Genomic DNA, 21,774 nt, shown 5'->3' with positions numbered 1-21,774 from the left:
CACTTTGGCAAGTTGCTTGAGTTTCTTGAACACAATTTATCTTTGGCGGTATGGTTCCTTATGGGGGTTCTTGCTCCAAAATTAATTAAACATACAAGAGCTTAAACATTAACCCCCCAAACACAATGAGAGGTATTACTGCCTGAAGAAGAACCCCCAAAACCAACCTGGATCCATTCCTGCAAAAGAGAAAAGACTCTTAATATAGCCTACTGGCTAGCAGAGGGGTATTCTCCCCTCAAATAGGAGGGAGAGAATAGCAGGCCCCTCTTTAACACAGCATCAATTACGTTGGCCGGAGTGCATACAACTTGCATTTTCACATATCAAAGAGATGTTAACACATCATGTATGCAACACAGTCAAAAACACAATCTATCAAACAATGAACTGCTGAATATAAACAGGTGTAACTAGGAAGGAGAGGTTGCTAGCATATCACTTCCACAAGGCGTCTTTACCATGCCTTTCCTTGGCTACAAGCAAAGCCTGTCAGAGCTTCACCACTCTGCCTCGTCTGGTAGTATACTGTCCAGCTGACAATGTCTGCTTACCAGTCCTGAGTTCTGCAGGTGATGCTTGGGATGATCCCCAGACTTTGGCTCCTCGACACTCGCTGGCTCTGATGTCTCTGTCCACTGATCATCGTTAAGCTCGTGACAGGACTCGTTAGCAGCTGCTGTGCTCTTTCGAAGAAGGTGAATGTTGCGATGGTACTCTCTACTTCCACAGTCAACAACAGAAGATCTTGGGGCACAGTGTGATCTCACAACAACTCCAGTAGACCATTTGTGACTGCCAGGATGTGGTTGCATCCTTACTTCATCTCCAGGCTTCAGCACAGCACAGGGGCCGCTTGCCCTCTTGCAGTCGTAGTAAAACTTCTGAATATTTCTAGTTGCCGTTTAACTTTGAAGGGGGCGTACGCTGCTGGTATCAGCATGCACATTAAGCAAGAGTAACATAGACTAAAACACCTACAACAGGAATATTGGGTCATACAAGACAATTCTCATACATAAATTGATGATTAATATTTTCATTTTTTAATGTTAAAAGATTAATGTACATAATGTATCATAAGTTTAAAAAAGACTCTAAGATGCTAGGTAGCCTTCTGTTAAGACAACGTGAGCTCATGTTAATTTCAATGAATATTTTAAGTAATAATTGATTCTACAAAACGTACATTTACTTACATTTTTACAGACACTAAAACATACGATACTGTTGTTTACAGCATCTAATGTACAAATACTTACATATTTTCAGCATTTAAAGGTACAAAAAAGACATGTTGAAGACATAAAAATGAATACTTATGAATATTGAAATTGCAGCATTAATTTTAATATTATTGTTGACTTTAGTTGTCATATTAATGTTTCTCATTGTTTTTCTCATTGATTGATTTAATCTTCACTTCACACTATCAGTTTGTGTGCAATTAAGACACTCAAAGGTCTTGCTACCTACTATCTTTCAGACCTACTCTTTTGTATTTCTTCTCGCTCGCTCCAGTCTTCTTGTTCAGAACTTCTTTGTGTGCCTAGGTTCCTCTTTTCCTCTTTCAGTGAATTTAAATAAAATATTTGTTTCATCAACACTTTCACTAAATAGCATTGTATATTTGTCCCATTTGTTTTCTTTTTCTATGTCTATATTACATAATCTGTTATATGCAATTGCATTATTTACATATTTTACAAACAGAACAATACTAATATGAGGAACATTTTCTTCATTGGTTCAAGATATTGATGCTTAAAATGTCAAAAAATGAATAAATAAATAAATAAAATCCCACTCTGAAACATGACTAAAGGACTGATATGATCTGGTTGGATCCTCCCTCTACAGGATTCGACCTGCATCATAGTGTGATTTATCAGAGGAAGTCATGAAAATGAACAAGATTTTACTGACCTTATATTCTCAAATGAATTCTGGCCCTCTGCAAAAACGAATAGCAGAAACCTGAAATGTTGCATGAGTGTTGGAGTAGATATACATGATATATTTAGTGTACATTTCCGACATTTAATCAATAAATCCAGAATAACACAACTCTACAGGACTGTTATTAATAAACGAAATTCAGTAGCAACAAAATCCATCTTCTCTGGGCGCATGCACATGCTTTGCTCTGAATGCACATGCATGCGTCGTGATACTGTCCAAAACGGTACTACAGGGTGACACGGAGGAGACATATTGTTGAATAAAGTCATTGTTTTTTTTTTAAACTAAGATCCAAATAAAAATTCTAAATAACAATCAAAGTTCTGATTTCAGTATTTAAAGCCAGAGGAATACAGAAAGATAAAAAAAAAAAACAGTTATCAGGCAACTTGTTCAGCTTTCCTTGATCTGATGTCATAAACCAGAACAACAGTGGCAGCAGCTGCAGCCACACCCACCAGAGCAGTGACGACCAATCGGATCACAGCTTCAGCAGAATCACAACATCGAACAGAGTCTGAAAAAAAAAAAAAATGAACATGAGATCAGCTCAGTCAATAACGTAATAGCTGTTTTATATGTATAGGTTTCAAGTAGATTAAGTAAAAAGGTGAGAAAAAAGTACATACAATTATGTGTATGTGATCTTAAATGACCAAGTGGTTTGTTTTATGTATATTAATTATTTGTGTAAAATTGGTATGAATGGTCAGTGCCATTAGACTTGTGGACCTGAGTTTGAATCACATCTTGAGGATTTATACACACACACGCGCGCGTGCGCATACACACACACAAATACATGTATATTAGTACTGTCAAGCAATTAATCATGATTAGTCACATCCAAAATAAATGTTTGTTTTTTTTTGTTTTGTTTATATAATATATGTGTGTGTGCTGTGTATATCTATTATGTACATTTTAAATCATATTCAATACATTTAAATATTTTCTAAATATACATTGTATGTGTATGTATTTATATATACATAATAGATATAAACAGTACAAACACATATATTATTATATTATGTAAACCAGAAATTTTAATTTGGATGTGATTAATCATTTGACAGCACGTAAATAAATCTTTGAATTTACCAGACCAGCAGTACTAAACATGAATGAAACTGTAACTGTGACTCACCAGAGACGATAAGATTGAATCTGTATGTGATATCTGTCCTGCTCCGGATGGTTACTCCATAAAGTCCAGAGTCTGTGTTTCTGGTGTTTGTGATGATCAGAGATCCAGTCTGATGATCCAGCTTCAGTCTGTCTCTGAATTTCCCATCAAGAACATCAAATGTGGAGAAAGTTATATGCTTTGTATCGATGTCAGCTATAAGAGCCTGTGGAAGCTCAAATGTCCACATTATCACATCATCTGCCTGTAGTTCAGTGTTAGTCTGTAGAGTGACTGACTCTCCCTCCATCACAGAGACTGACTTCACTGCATCTGAATCAGCAAACACACCTGAAGAACAAACACAAACCTTTTTATTTAAGTAAATAGTTATATATTCAAATATCTTTCACAAACAGTATCAAATTAAAATTCTGATGGTTTTATAACTGATCTGAAGTCATGCACAGAAAACACTTTTACTTCAGATGAGAATCACGTCACAGCTGTGTTTATAAGGACCGGGGGGGGGGGGGGGGGGGGGCGATAGGTTAATTTCTGTCATTAAAATGTGTTGTTTAACGAGTTAAACATTATTGAAGCTACATCCTGTAACATTTTGCCCTCTAGTGCCAAATGAGTGCTATTCAAGACTTAGTGAATCCCATAATGCATCATGGTTTGTAATAAATGGTGTGACTTTTTGCCAAGTTTTGCAACCTTTCCAATGTAAGTTAAATATTAATATAATAGGCTAATTAGATATTATATAACTTGGTAGAAAAATAAAGTGCTGCACATTTTATTGGTGCAAAGATGAGTAGTGGTGATATTTATTCTGTACAACATTTGTAACTGCTTTGCTCCAAAAATGTAATTGTGTCATGTTACAGGTAATACTGAACAGACATTTAGAAGTCGAGTTTAAAATATAAAAAATAAATAAAAATAAAATAAAATACATTATAAATGTGTCACATCAAGTAATGAAAATTTGTACGCATTTGTGGTATAGCATCATGTATCATGTTCAGGAACTCATGTGCACAGAAAACTGCTGCAGAGTAAGTTACTTTAATTGTATCATATATAATTTGTGTTGCACATTTTAATGGCACAGAGATGAGCATGCACATTTTAAAACTTTTGCATTTGCTTTTTATCACTTAATTAGAAACACCACAATTAAATTGTCACATAGATAAAGAAATGTATAAACTTATTTTAAAGTGAAGTACTAAATGCACTAAAACCTAAAAATAATGCTCTGTAAAACACTATATTGTAAGTGTGTACCATTGGTTAATAAAAAAGTTTTTCATACTCTCCTCAAGTCTGCTCTAACACCTGGGCCAAATACTGGAAATACTTCATGTAAGTTGTTGTTTTCCTAGTGTCTAGGTGTCGGTAGGTGAAGTGACAAGTAAATGAAAGGCTCATGTAGAAATGGTGGTGGGAGTTTATGTTTAAAGAAACAGGAGCAAGAGAGCAGGTCTCTGTTGAAAGATTGTATTTGAATTATCCTTGCGTGTTTGAAGTGTTACAGGCACTTGCCCATAAGGGGTGCATGTGTGGTCTACAATGAACAGAGAAAACTGAATACAATATAAAATTTGTAATATAAAGAATAATATGGCTAGCATAAGGAAATTATCATTATACTCAGCAGCAGTGACAGTAAATTTTTGGCAAAGTGTTTTTCAAAATTTTGCAGTGTTTTTCATTCAAATATGTAACGTAAACAGGTGTAAAATTTTAGCTTATATATCTTAATTATGCAGTTGAACATGCACAGTTAAACAGTATTAAACGAGTGTCAACATTTGACATAGCATAGACTTAGCATTCAACTCATGCGATTTATACACTCTATTCAAGTCATTATTTGAACTGGTAAATTTTACAGGTGACTATGGGCCTCATTTACGAAATGAACATATGACAGATAATTGAGCGTACTGTCGTTTCAACTCGAAACTTGTTGAATGTACCAATATGGACGTGAGCGGTAGCTACGATCAAATCTCACGTTTGGTCTCAGCTGGTATATGCAAGTTACCTATTTGTCGGTCACTACGAGTTATGTCGAACGACATATGGGGTCTCACTTGGAAGGCCAATCATCTCTGAGTTTAAGAGAAAATGCCAATGAAAACTGGATAGTGGATTCAACACTAGAACTGCCATGACAGTAAAAATGAACGTTTTGAAATGTACATGTACAATAACTTTGATGAATAAAAAAATACAATCTTGCTGGTTTGTGACTTTTCCTAAAAGTGTTTCTATTTTAACTTACAATAGATTTTATATAAATTACATAAAAGGCAAAAAATATATGAGCATGTCTACCTATTAAAGCCATAACGGTCATATTGACCGCTCTAAGTCTTGCGGATTCTTTTATTCTTTCCCATGGTTTATTGTCTCTGTCAGCGTCTCCAGTACTATTAGCATATGCTCATTTGATTATAAATACAAATTGTTGGACTACAAATTATCATTAAAAGTAAGCGTGGTATAAGTTGTATAACACAAAAGTCCTAAAATGTGCGGATGCGACGCTCACGACATACCAGGGAAAGCCGAGGAAGAATGTGTGCATTTTGAGCTCCATGCACACAAGTGTGGGCATCACCGATGGGCCGAAAGCAAAGACGGAGTCTGTGACCTATTACAACAACACCAAGAATGGGGTGGATGTCCTAGATTAGATGGCACGGGCATACTCTGTGAAAGGCGGTACACGTAGATGGCCAGTGGCTGTATTTTACAACATCCTCGACCTTGCTGGAATCAATGCCCACATACTCTTCAAGGAGTGCACCAGCAGCAATATTGCCTGGAGGAAGTTCCTGCTGCGATTGGCAGTCGAGCTGAGAGAGGAGTCCCAACCAAAAGCAAAATCAACCCCCGCAACTGACACCAAAACGGAGACAGTGCCAGGTGCGGAGAATCTGCAAACAAAATAAAATGCACGACACCTGCCACAAATGCAACAAACCATGTGTGGAAATTGTGCGAGAAGAACAGAAGTACGTTAACTTGTGACGTTGACTGTGAAACTTAAATAGCCGAGCATGATATAGATATATTTATTTAATATACAATTTGTAGCGTAATTGTTTTATGGTTCCAAACTTCATTCGTGACTCTTTTTAACTTTAGAGCTGCTTGTTTCCAGCTTATGTTCTGTGTTATAATGTATCATAAATGTTGTAACATTTTTTTCATTATCAAATAGATCATTTTAAATTTTATTTTGTTGCTCTGAGTTATGTAAAATAAATATAGAGAAATACTGAATATGCAATAATTACATTTTACTACGAAATGATGTGAATATTTCTAAATTTATAATGATCATTTTTAACTAAATAAAAAATGTACATGTTGGTGATATTTGTCTTTTAAAAAGATATCCTAACACAATTAATACATTAATCTCTCATTTGGGCAATTTATTTAGAGATTATAGAGTTTATAACATAGTGGTCAAAATGACCGCTCACGGCTGTTCTAGTAGTTTTGGAATTGTGGCGCTTCTAGTGATAAAATACCTGAGCCACTCCCTGTGCCTATGGGTATAAATAGGTGACAGGTGCATCCACTCATTCAGATTTTTGCTTCGGAGCCGAGTAGTTGATGATATATAGTCACTACAGAGCCATTCATCTTTGTGTTTCTGGTGAGCTGTTCCTGGTCACCGTGACGGCGCAGTATAGCGGTGTCCCTGCTGCGGTGATTCCCCTGGGCACTTCGGCTAAAAGAGCAGTTTCTAAAAGAGCATATCCCGGACGATTTGTGTCTTTTTCAAGATGCCGTTTCGTCTGTGTCCTTCTGGATGCGGTCGTTTCCTGTCCTCGGTTGACGGTCACGAGCGTTGTCTGCAGTTGTCTCCAACACGCTGAGGCAGCACTCATGGATGACTCATGCTTCTATTGTGGGAATATGAGCATGACAATGCTGAAATTTGCGTCTCTCACTCCTCAAGGGGAGTGTAGCAGACCACTCTGTCGTAACACGTCCTGGTTTCTCTGGCTCAAGCAGGGGACCGCCAGCTGGTGCTCTGGGAGATCTGAGGGTGACATTGAGAGCTTATCTGCGGGGCCACCCCCCACGGACCTCTCACTCCTCCAGCAGCGCATGTTCTGTGCAGCTGCTGACTGATTCTGCTGAGCCGTCTCAAGGTGGCCCCAGCGTGTCTTTTTGCTGTTCAGCCCGAGGATCAGATGTCGATTGCTGCATCAGGGGATGGGCTATCTACCTCTGAGGATGAGGATTTGGTGGGGCTGCCCACCTTGGGTGTTGTTGCTACTGCCGAATCAGACTTGCTTGCCCGGGCAGCCGTGGGTATCAGGCTGGAGGTGACTACACAGCCCAACCCTGAGCCCTCATCCCTGTATGATTGGTTTCTTTGGTTCCTTTCTTCCCGGAGGTGCATGAAGAGGTGACAAAGTCACAACAGTGGACAGGCCCCTTTTACGGCCAGAAGCCACTCGTCTCCTTCTTCCATCCTCACCACCCTCGATGGTGGGGCAGCCAGGTTGGTATGTGGAGATTCCCCAGGTGGAGAGAGCAGTTGCGGTACACCTGTGCCCGAAAAACACCACCACTTGGAGTAATCATCCACGTCTCCCGTCCAAGGCCTGTAAGATGTCGGCAGCTCTTGCTGTCATTGCTTACAGTGCTGTGGGCCAAGCTGCCTCTGCCCTGCATGCCATGGCTATCCTGCAGGTACATCAATCCAAGGCACTAAAAGCAATGCACGAGGGTGGTATCGACCCGAGGCTTATGCAGGAGCTGCGCACGGTGACTGACTTCGCCTTATGGGCAACGAAAGTCACGCCTTGGTCCCTCTGGAAGACGATGTCCAGGTTCGTGGTCCAGGAGCGCAATCTCAGGCTAAATCCTAACGGGTGTTTTTGGAGAAAGATAAATTTTGCTTTCATGAGATTACATAGTTTTTTTTGGGGGGGGGGGGGGAGGGGGTGGATCTCATTTCTCTGTGCCATAAACTCTAGGGGTGAGGCTTCTAAACCAGGGGGTTTTTAGGGGCCTGATATTCAACTGATGATTGTTTTCTAAGTTGATTTATCAACATGCGATCATTCGTACGATGAGATTGGGGGCATACAAATGTTTCATGAATCACATGTGAACTCTGTCATAAGTCGATTTGTGCAGACGGATCTGCGCTCGTTTCTATGTTGGATTGATAAATGACAGAATAAACATAATAATAATAATAATAATAATAATAATAATAATAATAATAATAATAATTCAGTTTGACCAGCATAGAATGTAAAACGGATAACTTTTTCAATCAATCACTCACAGAAGAAACAAACATGCAGTAGTCCACATTCTTGCAGATGGCCTAAAGGCTTGGCATTCATGATGCTTTCTAAATCAATGAGGTCAGTTCAGAGGACAGTTTCAGTGACTGTCTGTTCCTTTAGTATGACTTTCATAGCTTGTTTCACTGATTTGACTTCCCTCAACCAAATACCACCATAATGTAGAGAGCTGGGAGGAATAAATCTGAAGGAGATTTCCTGTTGAGCAAATTGCTCTTTGAGTTGGGGTGCCATAGCTTCATATGCCTCTTTAATCTCTCTGTTCCCTTCCGTAAAGTTGGTGCCATTATCTGAGAAGAGCTCAAAGGGCTTGCTTTTTCTAGAGATAAATCTCCGTAGAGACATCACGAAGGCATCGTGTCCAGATCCAATAGTGACAGAATAGCTCTGGAAGGACTCGTTCTAGCCCAGGATGAATGAGATTGGCATCATTCCTTAATAAGGTTTAAAAGAATTTGGTTATTTGTTGATGGGGATTGAAAACTATCAACGTAGAGCATTGAGGTATGTGTTCAGCATGACATAGTCTCCCTCCAATCCTAATTATCCCAGCAACTTCATCATATTCAGGAGACAGGGACACTAACTGACACTAAATGAGAGAGCCTTGTCCTCCTCCTGAAATCAATCCCTTTGATCTTGTTGAAGGAGGAGCAGCTAGGCTTCAGAATAATGCTGTGGCCTTTACCAAGTCCTTTCATGTGTTATACTGACATGCATCTGGGGGTTGGACATCAAGATTAGTACATAGGTGCAGGCAGAGTGCAGATTTCTGTAATTCAGTATCCGGTTCAGGGTCAGCAGCTGGCATAGTTGGCCAGGAGGCTTCTGATTAATGCCAGAAGTCTGGTCCATTAGCCCACAACATGACTGTGTCAACTCCTTTAAGGGTTTTCCACAGGTTATGTCATCTGCTTTTCCTTTTCTTGCTTTTCCATTCTTTACTGAATCCACATACCTCCAGGAATTGACATGTGGGGGACTAAATTTCAGCAACTCGAGTTACTTATACCTGCAGGAGTCAGACTATCTCCAGGAGACAGTAGAATCTGACCAGAGAATGACTTACCTGATGGTGACTGTGAACTCCTTTTGGAGGACTTTGGTCAACTATAAGCTCCAGTAAGTGCTGCACTTAGTTCAGGTTCACACGTGAATAAGCCAACACAAATTAAATGTGTATATGGCCATTCTTGTCTTCTTTGTGTAGATATGATAGTGAGCCATATGTTCTTTCAGAAACATTACAGCAGGTCTCTGGTGAATGTTTCCTCATGTACTTGGAATTGAGTGTAACATCTGGGAATCTCTAGCAGTTCCAAATCGGGCAGTTCCTGTACCCAATTTGCCATCTGTTTTGTAGGCTGTCAGACTCTATGAGGCCATCCCATCCCAGGTGAACTTTCCGCAGATCCTGAACGAGAATCTTAGCCTGAATGGTGAATGGAATTAAGTACCCGAGAGGGTCATACTGTGATGCTAATACCTTGTAGATATTACTCAAAGTTGGCTTGAGACATTCCACTTGGCACGGTCTGTATCCTAAGGATTCACAGAGACAGTTCAATCGCAATCCAGCTGTGCTCTCCAAAAGATCGGGGCTCTTTTGGGATAACCATAGCTCACTGCTTTGTGACCTTGCCAGAGTGTTCAATTGCTTCAGGTTTGTTGGTCCATTGGCAAATATTGAATCCTCCAGTAAGCAACAATTGCCATAGGCCAATCTACAAGAGCGCTGGCCTTTTATGGTTAATTGTATATTTTAAAGACAGTTATCTACATAGAATGATTGGATATCTGATTCCGCTAGAGTGGGATCAGTTTCACAGTTGTCATGGGCAAAACATTACAGTGAATATATAGCACAACAATGACTGCACATTGTGCCAAAGGGCCCTCATAGATATTTGGATGCACAGTTCTTTGCATGCTTCTCCACAGGAAGCGTATGATCGCCTTGTCATCTGGCAATAAGTGAACTTGGTGAAACATACCTTTCACATCTGCATTCATGGCCATGGTGTGCTGCCTGAACTGAAGCAAAAATCCAAGCAAAGATGGACCAAGTATGGGACCAGGAATGAGTTGCTCATTTAAAGACTGAAGTTAAAATTGGAAAGAACAGTTAAACACAATCCTGTTTTGCCATTGTGTCTCACCATATGGTGTGGAATGTACCAGGATTCAGCTGACTTCTCCATTTCCTAAAGGGGAGATTTCTGCCTTGAAGCCAGCCTTCTGTAGTTTGTCTATGTCAGTGCAGTGCGCTTCAGAGAGGTTCAGGTCTTCGGCGATTCTCTGTTTTGTAAATGTAGGTTAGGGTGTCAAGCTGCCAAAGAAGCTCAATGTATGTTCAGACATTTTGGGTCATAAGGGGTAGTTAGGCTGTTTCCAAGTGGGCCATGCACAGTTAAGCAGTATTGAATGAGTGTCAACATTTGACTTATCATAGACTTACAGTAGTTAGCATGCAACTCAGGCGAATTTTACACTCTATTCAAGTCATTATTTGAACTAGTAAAGTTTACAGTTGACAATAACAGAATCAAAAAATGTAAATATATTTTACTTTGACCAGCATAGAATGTAAAACAGATAAAGAATACTTTTTAATCTCTCACAGAAGAAACCAACATGCAGTAGTCTATTTTTTTGCACACTAATCAAGTCAGTCTCTCCACTCATTCATTTAGACTGGCTCTTGATACTTGTCTGTGTCTTGACTTGTTCAGCCTTGTCCAAGCATTAAAAAAGTTATAGACATAAAGATACACCTCTGGGTGGGACCGTTGGGCTTTCATACAGACTCAGATGAAGAATCAAATTAATTTTGCTTCTGAACTGAGCACTTTTGACATTTTCATGGTCTCTGAATAAATGTTTTTAAAGATTCTCAACTAAGTACATTGTGTGCAGGCTCTTCTGCTGTTTGATTTCATATAATAAAATATTTTGGTTCATGAAAATATTTTAAATATTTTTTTATGAAAACTGGCAGCATATAAATGACACTTCAAATGTGACTCACCAGAGAGAGTAACATTGAATCTGTATGATATCACTGTCCTGTTCCTGATGATCTGCACTCCATAAAGGCCAGAGTCTGTGTTTCTGGTGCTTGTGATGGTCAAAGATCCAGTCTGATGATCCAGCTTTAGTCTGTCTCTGAATTTCCCATCAAGAACATCATATGTGGAGAATCTTTCAAAAAGTTTAATGATTTCAGCTATAAGAGTCTCTGGATGTCCAAATGTCCACATTATCTCATCATTTGTCTGTAGTTCAGTGTTAGTCTGTAGAAAGACTGAATCTCCCTCCTTCACATACACTGACTTCACTGCAACTGAATCAGCAAACACACCTGAAAAACAAGCACAAGCAGAGTTTGTTGCAGATTAAGACTTTAAATAACTTTATTATGGTTTTCCCAAAAAAAAAAAAAACTCTTATTTGCTGATACAGGAACTAAAGTTGACTTAAGTTCCAAAATATCATGCACAGACAACACTTCAGATGAAACTAAAGCTGCTGCTGTTTGAGCTTCAGTGTTTTTATTTAAAATACATTTATGTAGAAAATCAAACAAACATATCCTGTTTGTTTTTGGCGACTGTATTGCGTTTGAGCTCCATCACTATATTCTTTTTATCTACTATTGTTATCTTAAAAATCAATTTTATACACCGTCGTTTCTGTTTTTATAACGTGTGAATATATCCTCTATTGTATTCTACAACTAAAACAATCAGAGCGCCTCGTTATCACTAGTTTTATTTTGATCTCCTGGGTCTGATATTAGCTTATAGCCCGTTAGCATCAGCGGCTTGGTTGCTGCTAACTGCGCTTACATTGCTAATACTGCTCACAAGTCCAGGGTAAGTATACAGCGTGCTGTTAACAGTCCCACCACGTCTACTCCGTGTGTTTCTCTGCACAGGCCCGGTGCACCCAGGACGTGATTTTCCCAGATGTCCTTCACTCCGGCCTCGGGACACCACGGACCCTGGGTGCATCCACAGCGAAGGATGCGAGCCAGGCTCCGGGCGATGACTTCTCCCCCTCCTGTCTTCGAGATCTCCACCCGGAACCGCTTCCCTCCCCTCCGCGAGACAGGACACGATGCAGTGATCATCGGAGACCGGGGTTAACGACACCACGCTGCGGCAGATGGAGACGCTGAAGAGGGACTTCAGCAGCCTGATCGAGATAGTTCGCAGCACAACGCCCGCGGCGACGATCATCGTGTCAGGACCACTGCCCACGTATCAACAAGGACACGAAAAATTCAGTAGACTTGTTGCTTTAAATGAATGGTTGTTGTCATGGTGTAAAGAACATAAATTGCTTTTTGTTAATAACTGGAATCTTTTCTGCGAGCGTCCTAGGCTGTTTCGCGCTGATGGATTACACCCCAGCAGAGTTGGACCGGAGCTGCTTTCTTACAACATCTCCAGGACACTTCGCTCCATGTGACTAGTAAGACAATTCTCAAGTAACTATTCCGATGACTTTTGTTCTACCCCCTTAAATGATAAAAGTACTTGCACTGGAAAATCTATTAAGACTTTGTCTGTTCCCCGAATAGTGAGGTCAAAATATAAATTTAATGTAGGATCTAGAATTTTTTTTATCGTGATTAAACCAGAAACATGTCAAGTAAACAATGTTTAAAATTTGGGCTCATAAATATTAGATCACTCACACCCAAAGCAGTTATTGTAAATGAAATGATCAGAGATAATAGTTTTGATGTACTCTGCTTTACTGAAACCTGGCTAAAACCAAATGATTATTTTGGTCTAAATGAGTCTACTCCACCAAACTACTGTTGTCACGGTAGGAAATCCATTGTTTCCTCCGTGTCATGTTTTGTGTTTGTTTTTGTACTCACCTAGTCTCCATGTGCTCTGGTTGATTGTTGTCACCTGTGTGTTGATTGTCTCGCTCCAGCTGATCCTCATCTCCACTCAGCTACATAAACTCACTCATCTCTCCGTCTGTTGTCAGATCCTCACTCATGTCTCCGCTCCCTAGCTGGATTACCGTCTCCCGTGTTCGTGTGCTGGATTGTGTTCGTGTTGTCGTCTTCGTGTCAGTGTTCCGGTCCGTTCCTGGTTTCATCCATTTGACCGTCTTCACCTTCACCATCGACTTCACCATCCAGCTCTTCTCACGCCACCGTAGACCTTCTTTCCCATTGCCAACATTCTGGACTCTAATTTCAATAAACTTCATCTGATTGCCTGCAATTGCTTCCTCCTCTTTTACTAGCTGTCACAGTAGGATCTGACCATCATGGAAGCAGCAGGCGATCGCTCCCCATCTCATCTGGAGGAATTTCTGCAGAGAGCCGTTGGTCGTATGGATCGCCAAGACAAGGCGATAGATGAGATGGGTCGAGCTTTCCAAGCAATGGTGACGAAGGTGTCCGAGCTCGCTCTCCAGGCTCAATATCAACTACAACCGCCACCCGCTGAGCCTCCCACGCCACCCACACCGCAGATTGTCTCCGGGGGGATTTCCCAGTCCGAACCACGCCTCCCCTTCCTTGAGAAATATTCGGGTGAGCCAGAGTTTTGTCGATCATTTCTGTCTCATTGTTCTCTGCACTTCGCCCTGCAGCCCCGCACGTTTTGCACCGAGGAAATGAAGGTGGCATTCGTCTTGTCACTACTGACGGGGAGGGCTGCCCTCTGGGGGACGGCGGTGTGGGAGAACCAAGACAGCTGCTGTGCCTCGTTCCACGCCCTTTCGGAGGAGATGAGACGGGTCTTCGACCGCTCCGTCGCCGGGAGGGAGGCGGCTAGACTTCTCACGGACCTACGTCAGGAAGACAGGTCCGTATCCGACTATTCCATTGAGTTCCGCACCCTGGCGGCGGAGTGTAAGTGGAAAGAAGAGGCGCAGTGGGATCACTTCCTGCATGGGTTGGCTGACCGCATCCAACAGGAGATCCGCGCCGTCGAGCTCCCCACTTCTCTCAATGGCCTGATCGACCTCACCATCAGAGTAGACAACCGACTCGACCAAGCCGCCAGACGGAGGGGGAGAGCAGTTCTCGCGACCAGACCGGAGGCTCAGCGTCAGCGCTCAGAGGTTGCGGTCAGCCCACCTGGAGATCTTGAACCCATGCAGGTGGGGCGAGCTCGGCTCTCCCGGGAGGAGAGGATCAGGCGGAGATCCCTGGGACTATGTTTATACTGCAGCAGCCAAGAACATCACATCCAGCGCTGTCCGGTAAAAAGACCAAGCCCGATAGTAAAACGGAGGCTACTATCGGGTGGGATCTCTGCCAGGAAGACCTCATCTACATCGACACTCCTTCCGGTGAGTCTACGGTGGTCCACCCACGGACTCGATCATCACGCTTTGTTGGATTCTGGGGCCGAGGGTAGTTTCATGGACTTTAAGTTTGCTACTAAACTCAACATTCCTCTCACCTCCCTCAAACACCCCATTGCACCTTTTGCACTCAACGGACACAGACTGCCAGTCATCACACAGACCACCTTACCTGTTTCTCTCATCACATCTGGCAACCATACGGAGGAGATTTCATTCTTCATCACGGACTCACCTCAATCCCCCATTGTTCTCGGTCACACCTGGCTCCAGAAACACAACCCCAGGATCGATTGGCGCCTCGGATCTGTGGTTAGCTGGAGCGAGGAATGTCATTTGTCTTGTCTTTTGTCTGCTGGTGTTAATGTTTCTGAGTCTGTGTTTCAGGGGGAAGCAGTGGATTTGGCTAACGTGCCCGCGGAGTACCAGACCTGAAGGAGGTGTTCAGTAAGTCTCGTGCTGATTCTCTTCCTCCTCATCGTCCCTATGACTGTGCGATAGAGTTATTGCCAGGTACTTCTCCGCCTAAGGGCAAGTTATATTCTTTGTCTATTCCAGAGACGGCGGCCATGGAGAAATATATATCCAGTTCTCTAGCAACGGGGTTTATCCGCCCTTCTTCTTCTCCAGCGGGGGCGGGGTTCTTTTTTGTGGGAAAGAAGGACGGATCCTTGCGACCTTGCATTGACTACCGAGGGCTGAACAACATAACGGTAAAGAATACCTATCCTTTGCCGCTTATGTCTTCAGCTTTTGAGAGGTTGCAGGGAGCGTCCGTTTTCACTAAATTGGACTTACGTAATGCTTATCATTTGGTCCGCATCAGGGAGGGGAATGAGTGGAAGACTGCCTTTAACACCCCTAGAGGCCATTTTGAGTACTGCGTGATGCCTTTCGGGCTTACGAACTCGCCGGCAGTCTTCCAAGCACTCGTTAATGACGTGTTGCGAGACATGGTCGATCTGTTCATATATGTTTACCTGGATGACATATTGATTTTTTCTTTGTCTCTCCAGGAACACGTGCAACATGTACGACGAGTGCTTCTGCGGTTGCTAGAGAATGGATTGTTTGTCAAGGCGGAGAAATGCGTTCTTCATGCGCAGTCTGTTTCTTTTCTAGGACACATAATTTCGACTGAGGGTGTTCGCATGGATCCTGAGAAGGTTAAGGCTGTGGTAAATTGGCCATCCCCAGAGTCTCGCAAGGCCCTGCAGAGATTTCTGGGGTTCGCCAATTTTTACCGGCGTTTCATTCGCAATTTCAGCCAACTAGCCGCTCCTCTGACCGCCTTGACCTCCCCTAGTTTGACGTTCAGGTGGTCAAACGCAGCCGAGGCTGCGTTTGCCAAACTGAAAAGCTGCTTTGTTTCAGCTCCCATTCTCGTCACCCCTGATCGCTCACGTCAATTCGTAGTGGAGGTCGACGCGTCAGAGGTGGGGGTAGAAGCAGTGTTGTCCCAACGCGCATCCTCAGACAGAAAGGTGCATCCTTGCGTGTATTATTCTCACCGTCTATCTCCTGCGGAAGTTAATTATGACATTGGCAATCGAGAGTTGTTGGCAGTCAAACTTGCACTGGAAGAATGGCGTCACTGGCTTGAGGGGTCGGGTGTACCTTTCATTGTATGGACGGACCATAAGAATCTCGAATACATTAGAACAGCCAAAAGACTTAACTCCAGGCTCGGTGGGCATTGTTTTTCGGTCGTTTCGATTTTACACTTTCTTACCGGCCGGGTTCCAAAAACATCAAACCCGATGCTTTATCCCGTCTTTTTGAGCGTTCCGATCGTACTGCTACTCCCGAGCCCATTTTACCGGGGACCATCATTATCTCCGCTCTCAGATGGGAGGTCGAATCGAAGGTGTTGACTGCCTTAGAAGGGGTAACGCCCCCGGCTCGTTGCCCACCGAACCGATTGTTTGTGCCGGAGGGGTTACGGTCAGACGTTCTCCAGTGGGGTCATTGTTCCAGTGTTGCTTGTCACCCAGGGGTTAGTAGAACTAGGTTTCTAGTCAAGCAACGATTTTGGTGGCCTGGTATGGCTCGTGACGTCCACGACTTCGTCTTGGCTTGTTCAGTTTGCGCTATTGGTAAGACTTCCAATCGACCTCCAGATGGGTTACTCTTACCGCTGTCTGTCCCTTCGAGACCCTGGTCCCACATTTCGCTAGATTTCATTACCGCCCTCCCGCCCTTTAAGGGCAATACGGTGATTTTAACCGTAGTGGACCGGTTCTCGAAGGCGACTCATTTTATTCCCTTGCCCAAATTACCTTCAGCCAAGGAAACAGCGGTAGCTGTCATTGACCACGTCTTCCGTATACATGGCCTTCCGACAGACGTGGTTTCTGACAGGGGTCCCCAATTTGTGTCCAAATTTTGGCGAGAATTTTGTAAATTGTTAGGAGCGACTGTTAGTCTTTCTTCCGGGTTCCATCCCCAGAGCAATGGTCAAACCGAGCGAGCCAATCAGGATGTCGAAAGGGTTTTGCGATGTTTGGCTTCCAATAATCCTTCGTCCTGGTGTCAGCAACTCTCAATTGTGGAGTACGCACACAATTCTTTACCAGTGTCATCTACGGGCATGTCTCCATTTAAGTGTAGTTTAGGGTACCAACCACCTAATTTTGTCAGTACGGAATCCGAGGTTTCGGTCCCCTCCGCACACGCACTAGTCCAGAGGTGTCACCGCACCTGGACCAGAGCTTGCAGAGCTCTGCTCCAGGCTAGGTCGCGCACCAAGGCTAAGGCCGATCGCCACCGGTCGAAGCCTCCCCGTTACGTCGTCAGTCAAAGAGTGTGGCTTTCAACCCAGAATATTCAGATGCGTTCCGTTTCGAATAAGCTTGCTCCCAAATTTATTGGCCCGTTTTCTGTTACCAAAATCATTAATCCGGTAACAGTGCGTCTTAGCCTTCCTCCGGCGTACAGGAGGGTTCATCCCGTGTTCCATGTGTCCAAAATTAAACCGGTGATTTTCTCCCGTCTTAACCCGCCTGCCCTGGTTTCCCCCCCGCCTCGTATCGTTAATGGGGAAACCACATATTTGGTTAATCGTATTCTGGACTCTAGACGGAGGGGACGCGGATTTCAGTACTTGGTGGATTGGGAAGGTTACGGTCCGGAGGAGAGAAGGTGGGTTCCTGCTCGGGACATACTGGATCACCGCCTTATTGATGATTACAATCTACAGGTAAAGCAGGCTGGGAACGTCAGGTGACGTCCTAGGGGAGGGGGTACTGTCACGGTAGGAAATCCATTGTTTCCTCCGTGTCATGTTTTGTGTTTGTTTTTGTACTCACGTAGTCTCCATGTGCTCGTCTGGTTGATTGTTGTCACCTGTGTGTTGATTGTCTCGCTCCAGCTGATCCTCATCTCCACTCAGCTACATAAACTCACTCATCTCTCCGTCTGTTGTCAGATCCTCACTCATGTCTCCGCTCCCTAGCTGGATTACCGTCTCCCGTGTTCGTGTGCTGGATTGTGTTCGTGTTGTCGTCTTCGTGTCAGTGTTCCGGTCCGTTCCTGGTTTCATCCATTTGACCGTCTTCACCTTCACCATCGACTTCACCATCCAGCTCTTCTCACGCCACCGTAGACCTTCTTTCCCATTGCCAACATTCTGGACTCTAATTTCAATAAACTTCATCTGATTGCCTGCAATTGCTTCCTCCTCTTTTACTAGCCGTCACAACTGTTATAAGCATGAGCCCCGTCAGACTGGTCGTGGAGGAGGTGTTGCAACAATATAACGTGATACAGGTTTAACTCATTCGAAATACTTCTGCTTAATGTTACACTGTTAGACATGCAAAATAAATCTAATGTATCTCTTGCTCTGGCTACTTTGTATAGACCACCAGGGCCGTATACAGAATTCCTAAAAGAATTTGCAGATTTCCTCTCAGACCTTCTGGTTACAGTTGATAAGGCGCTAATCATGGGATATTTTAATATTCACGCTGATAATACAAATGATGCATTAGGACTTGCGTTTACTGACCTAATAAACTCTTTTGAAGTCAAGCAAAATGTCACCAGGCCCACTCATCGTTTTAATCATACACTAGATTTAATTATATTGCATGGAATCAATCTTACTGCTATAGATATCGTACTTCAATGTGATGATGTTACAGACCATTCCCTGATCTATCTCAACTGCTATTTGTACCCAAAAATACACATGAATTAGACAAAATGACTGACAACATGGGCACTATTTTCTCTAATACATTAGAAGCTGTTGCCCCGATCAAATTGAAAAAGGTTAAAGAAAACATACTGTGCCATGGTAATACTCATGGTATAACAGTAATACTCACTCTCTCAAGAAAGAAACTCGTGGTCTTGAAGGCAAATGGAGAAAAACTAACTTGGAAGTTTTTAGAATTGCATGGAAAAACAGTATGTCCAGCTATAGACAGGCTCTAAAAACTGCTAGGGCAGAGCATATCCACAAACTCATAGAAAATAACCAAAACAATCCAAGGTTTTTATTTAGCACAGTGGTTAAATTAACAAATAACCAGACCCCACCTGATTCAAATATTCCAACCAAAGTTAAATAGTTATGACTTTATGAATTTCTTCACTGATAAAATAGATAGCATTAGAAATACAATAGCGAATGTAGATTCTAGAGCGTCTAACACTAAATAAATAAACGTATCACTGTATCTAAACCAACATAATTTTTATTAGATCCTGTACCCACTAAATTACTGAAAGAGTTGTTACCTGTAGCCAAAGAACCGCATCTCAATACTATTAACTCGTCATTATCTTTAAGTCACATCCCAAAACCATTCAAGCTGGCGGTTATTAAGCCTCTTATTAAGAAACCAAAACTAGATCCTAGTGTACTGGCAAATTATAGGCCTATTTCAAATCTTCCATTTATGTCAAAAATTTTAGAAAAAGTTGTGTCTGCACCTTCCTGCATAAAAATTATCTGTATGAAGAATTTCAGTCAGGTTTCAGGCCCCACCATGGCACAGAAACTGCACTTGTTAAAATTACAAATGACCTGCTTCTTGCGTCAGATCAAGGCTGCATCTCATTTCTGGTCTTACTTGATCTTAGTGCTGCGTTCGACACCATAGATCATGACATACTCACAGATCGATTACAAAACTATACAGGTATTCAAGGGCAGGCTCTAAGATGGTTTAGATCCTACCTGTCCGATCGCTACCATTTTGTTTACTTAAATGGGGAGTCATCTCATTTATCATCAGTAAAATATGGAGTGCCACAAGGATCCGTCCTAGGTCCCCTTCTATTTTTAATATATATGTTGCCCCTTGGTAATATTTTTCTCCAATTAAATTCGGATAAGACAGAGATATAAATTTTTGGACCAAAAAACACTACTCAGAATCTTGTAGATTACAGTCTGCAACTAGATGAATGTACTGTTACTTCTTCTACAGTCAGAAATCTGGGTGTTATATTAGACAGCCACTCGTCTTTTGAAAATCATATTTCCCATGTTACAAAAACTGCATTCTTCCATCTTAGAAACATTGCCAAGCTACGAAACATGTTATCTGTTTCTGATGCAGAAAAGCTAGTTCATGCATTCATGACCTCTAGACTGGACTATTGTAATGCACTTCTAGGTGGTTGTCCTGCTTCTTCAATAAACAAGCTACAGGTCGTCCAAAATGCAGCAGCTAGAGTCCTTACCAGGTCAAGAAAATATGATCATATTACCCCAATTTTACAGTCTCTTCACTGGCTACATATTAAGTTCCCTATCAGTTACAAATTATCATTACTTACCTATAAGGCCCTAAATGGTTTAGCTCCTGTGTATTCTATTCAAATCCTGTCAAACGTGCACAAACTGACAGTCACCACTTATAAGCTATTACTAAATATTGTAGAAACATAATTTTCTGTAAAGTTGCTTTGTAACGATTTGTATTGTAAAAAGCGCTATACAAAAAAACTTGAATTTAATTGGATTGAATTAGAAAACATTATTTCAAACATTTCAAACTCACCAACCATATGCCACAAACACAAACAGAACCAAATTCTGCCAAACATCTTCAATGGTTTCAGTCCACAAATATGAAGAGACAAACTGGTTTAGTAATGAATGGACAGATGAGCTGATGTAAGGCTGCTCTGTAGTAAAGTGAAGTGAAACTCCACCGTCAGCTAAATAACCGTCTATTTATTTAGGGTTGGTGTGCGTGACCGTCCAGCTCTTTTGAGCTAGAGTAGACCACAGCTTCCTGGAGATCAATGGTGTCATTTTCAACAGAAATAAATTGACCATAACATGATAAATGTGACTTAAAGCAGTGTTTGATCCTGAGATCCTGAGTGTTTGGCTCTGGTTTCTCCTGTAACTGTCTTCAGCTTGTTTGTTATTTTTCATATGTCTCAATTGTTTCTAAACTGATTTTACAGTTTCTCTGATGGCTTTTTAAAACAGGAACCTGTTATAATTGTGTAAAAATAGTGTTCTCTTATATCTTCATATGATGTTTTGTACTGAGTGGAAGTCAGAATGTTTAATTTATTTAAAAAGGAGAGAAAAATGCTGATGTTGAAGCTGTTTCTCAAGAAAACGGGATCAAACCACATTAGATATAAATAGCAGAACACAACATGGTCTGCTTTCATCACACTACATTTAGGAAATGATGTGTATTGCATTTAGTAGTGTTGCTTCTCTAACCAGACTTTGGGATTTTTGGTGAATCTGAGCAAAATAACTCAAAATAACTTTGAAGCAAACATGAGATTACCTATGTCTTTTCTTCTGAAGTGTAAAGGACTATTTTTTTTCCTGCCTGAAATTTTAGTTACGGCAATCACTCTATCAGTAACTTTGTGTTTCTTTTATAGTTAATCTAATTTGCTGCACTCTTGATCCAGTTCAATTAACTGTAACAACTTCCACTTTCATTGCTTGCAAACATACAATAATAATAATAATAATAAATAACAGTT

General features: G+C 41.8%; 1 protein-coding gene across 1 annotated transcript; it reads right to left on the bottom strand.

The window, feature by feature from the left end:
• Positions 1-2,078: 2,078 nt before the first annotated feature.
• Positions 2,079-20,883, bottom strand: LOC113040319 (uncharacterized). Its single transcript, XM_026198661.1, has 4 exons — positions 20,814-20,883; positions 11,483-11,815; positions 3,113-3,442; positions 2,079-2,479 (listed from the first exon to the last, which is right to left on the bottom strand). The coding sequence occupies exons 1-4, from the start codon at positions 20,857-20,859 to the stop codon at positions 2,343-2,345; spliced, it is 846 nt and encodes a 281-aa protein (XP_026054446.1). The 5' UTR covers positions 20,860-20,883; the 3' UTR covers positions 2,079-2,342.
• Between the last annotated feature and the right edge of the window lie 891 nt (positions 20,884-21,774).

This window comes from Carassius auratus, chromosome 22, assembly GCF_003368295.1.
Source record: "Carassius auratus strain Wakin chromosome 22, ASM336829v1, whole genome shotgun sequence".
NCBI lineage: Eukaryota > Metazoa > Chordata > Actinopteri > Cypriniformes > Cyprinidae > Carassius > Carassius auratus.
This window is presented reverse-complemented; position numbering and strand designations above follow the sequence as displayed.

What these genes read in the sequence shown, in the direction of transcription:
- LOC113040319 (XM_026198661.1), bottom strand. Translation starts at nt 20,859, where the DNA reads ATGTTTGGCAGAATTTGGTTCTGTTTGTGTTTGTGGCATATGGTTG. An exon ending in GTGTTTGTGGCATATGGTTG is followed by an intron (nt 11,816 to 20,813) that starts GTGAGTTTGAAA and finishes CTTGTTTTTCAG; the next exon opens with GTGTGTTTGCTGATTCAGTT. An exon ending in ATTCAATCTTATCGTCTCTG is followed by an intron (nt 2,480 to 3,112) that starts GTGAGTCACAGT and finishes TTTTTTTTTCAG; the next exon opens with ACTCTGTTCGATGTTGTGAT.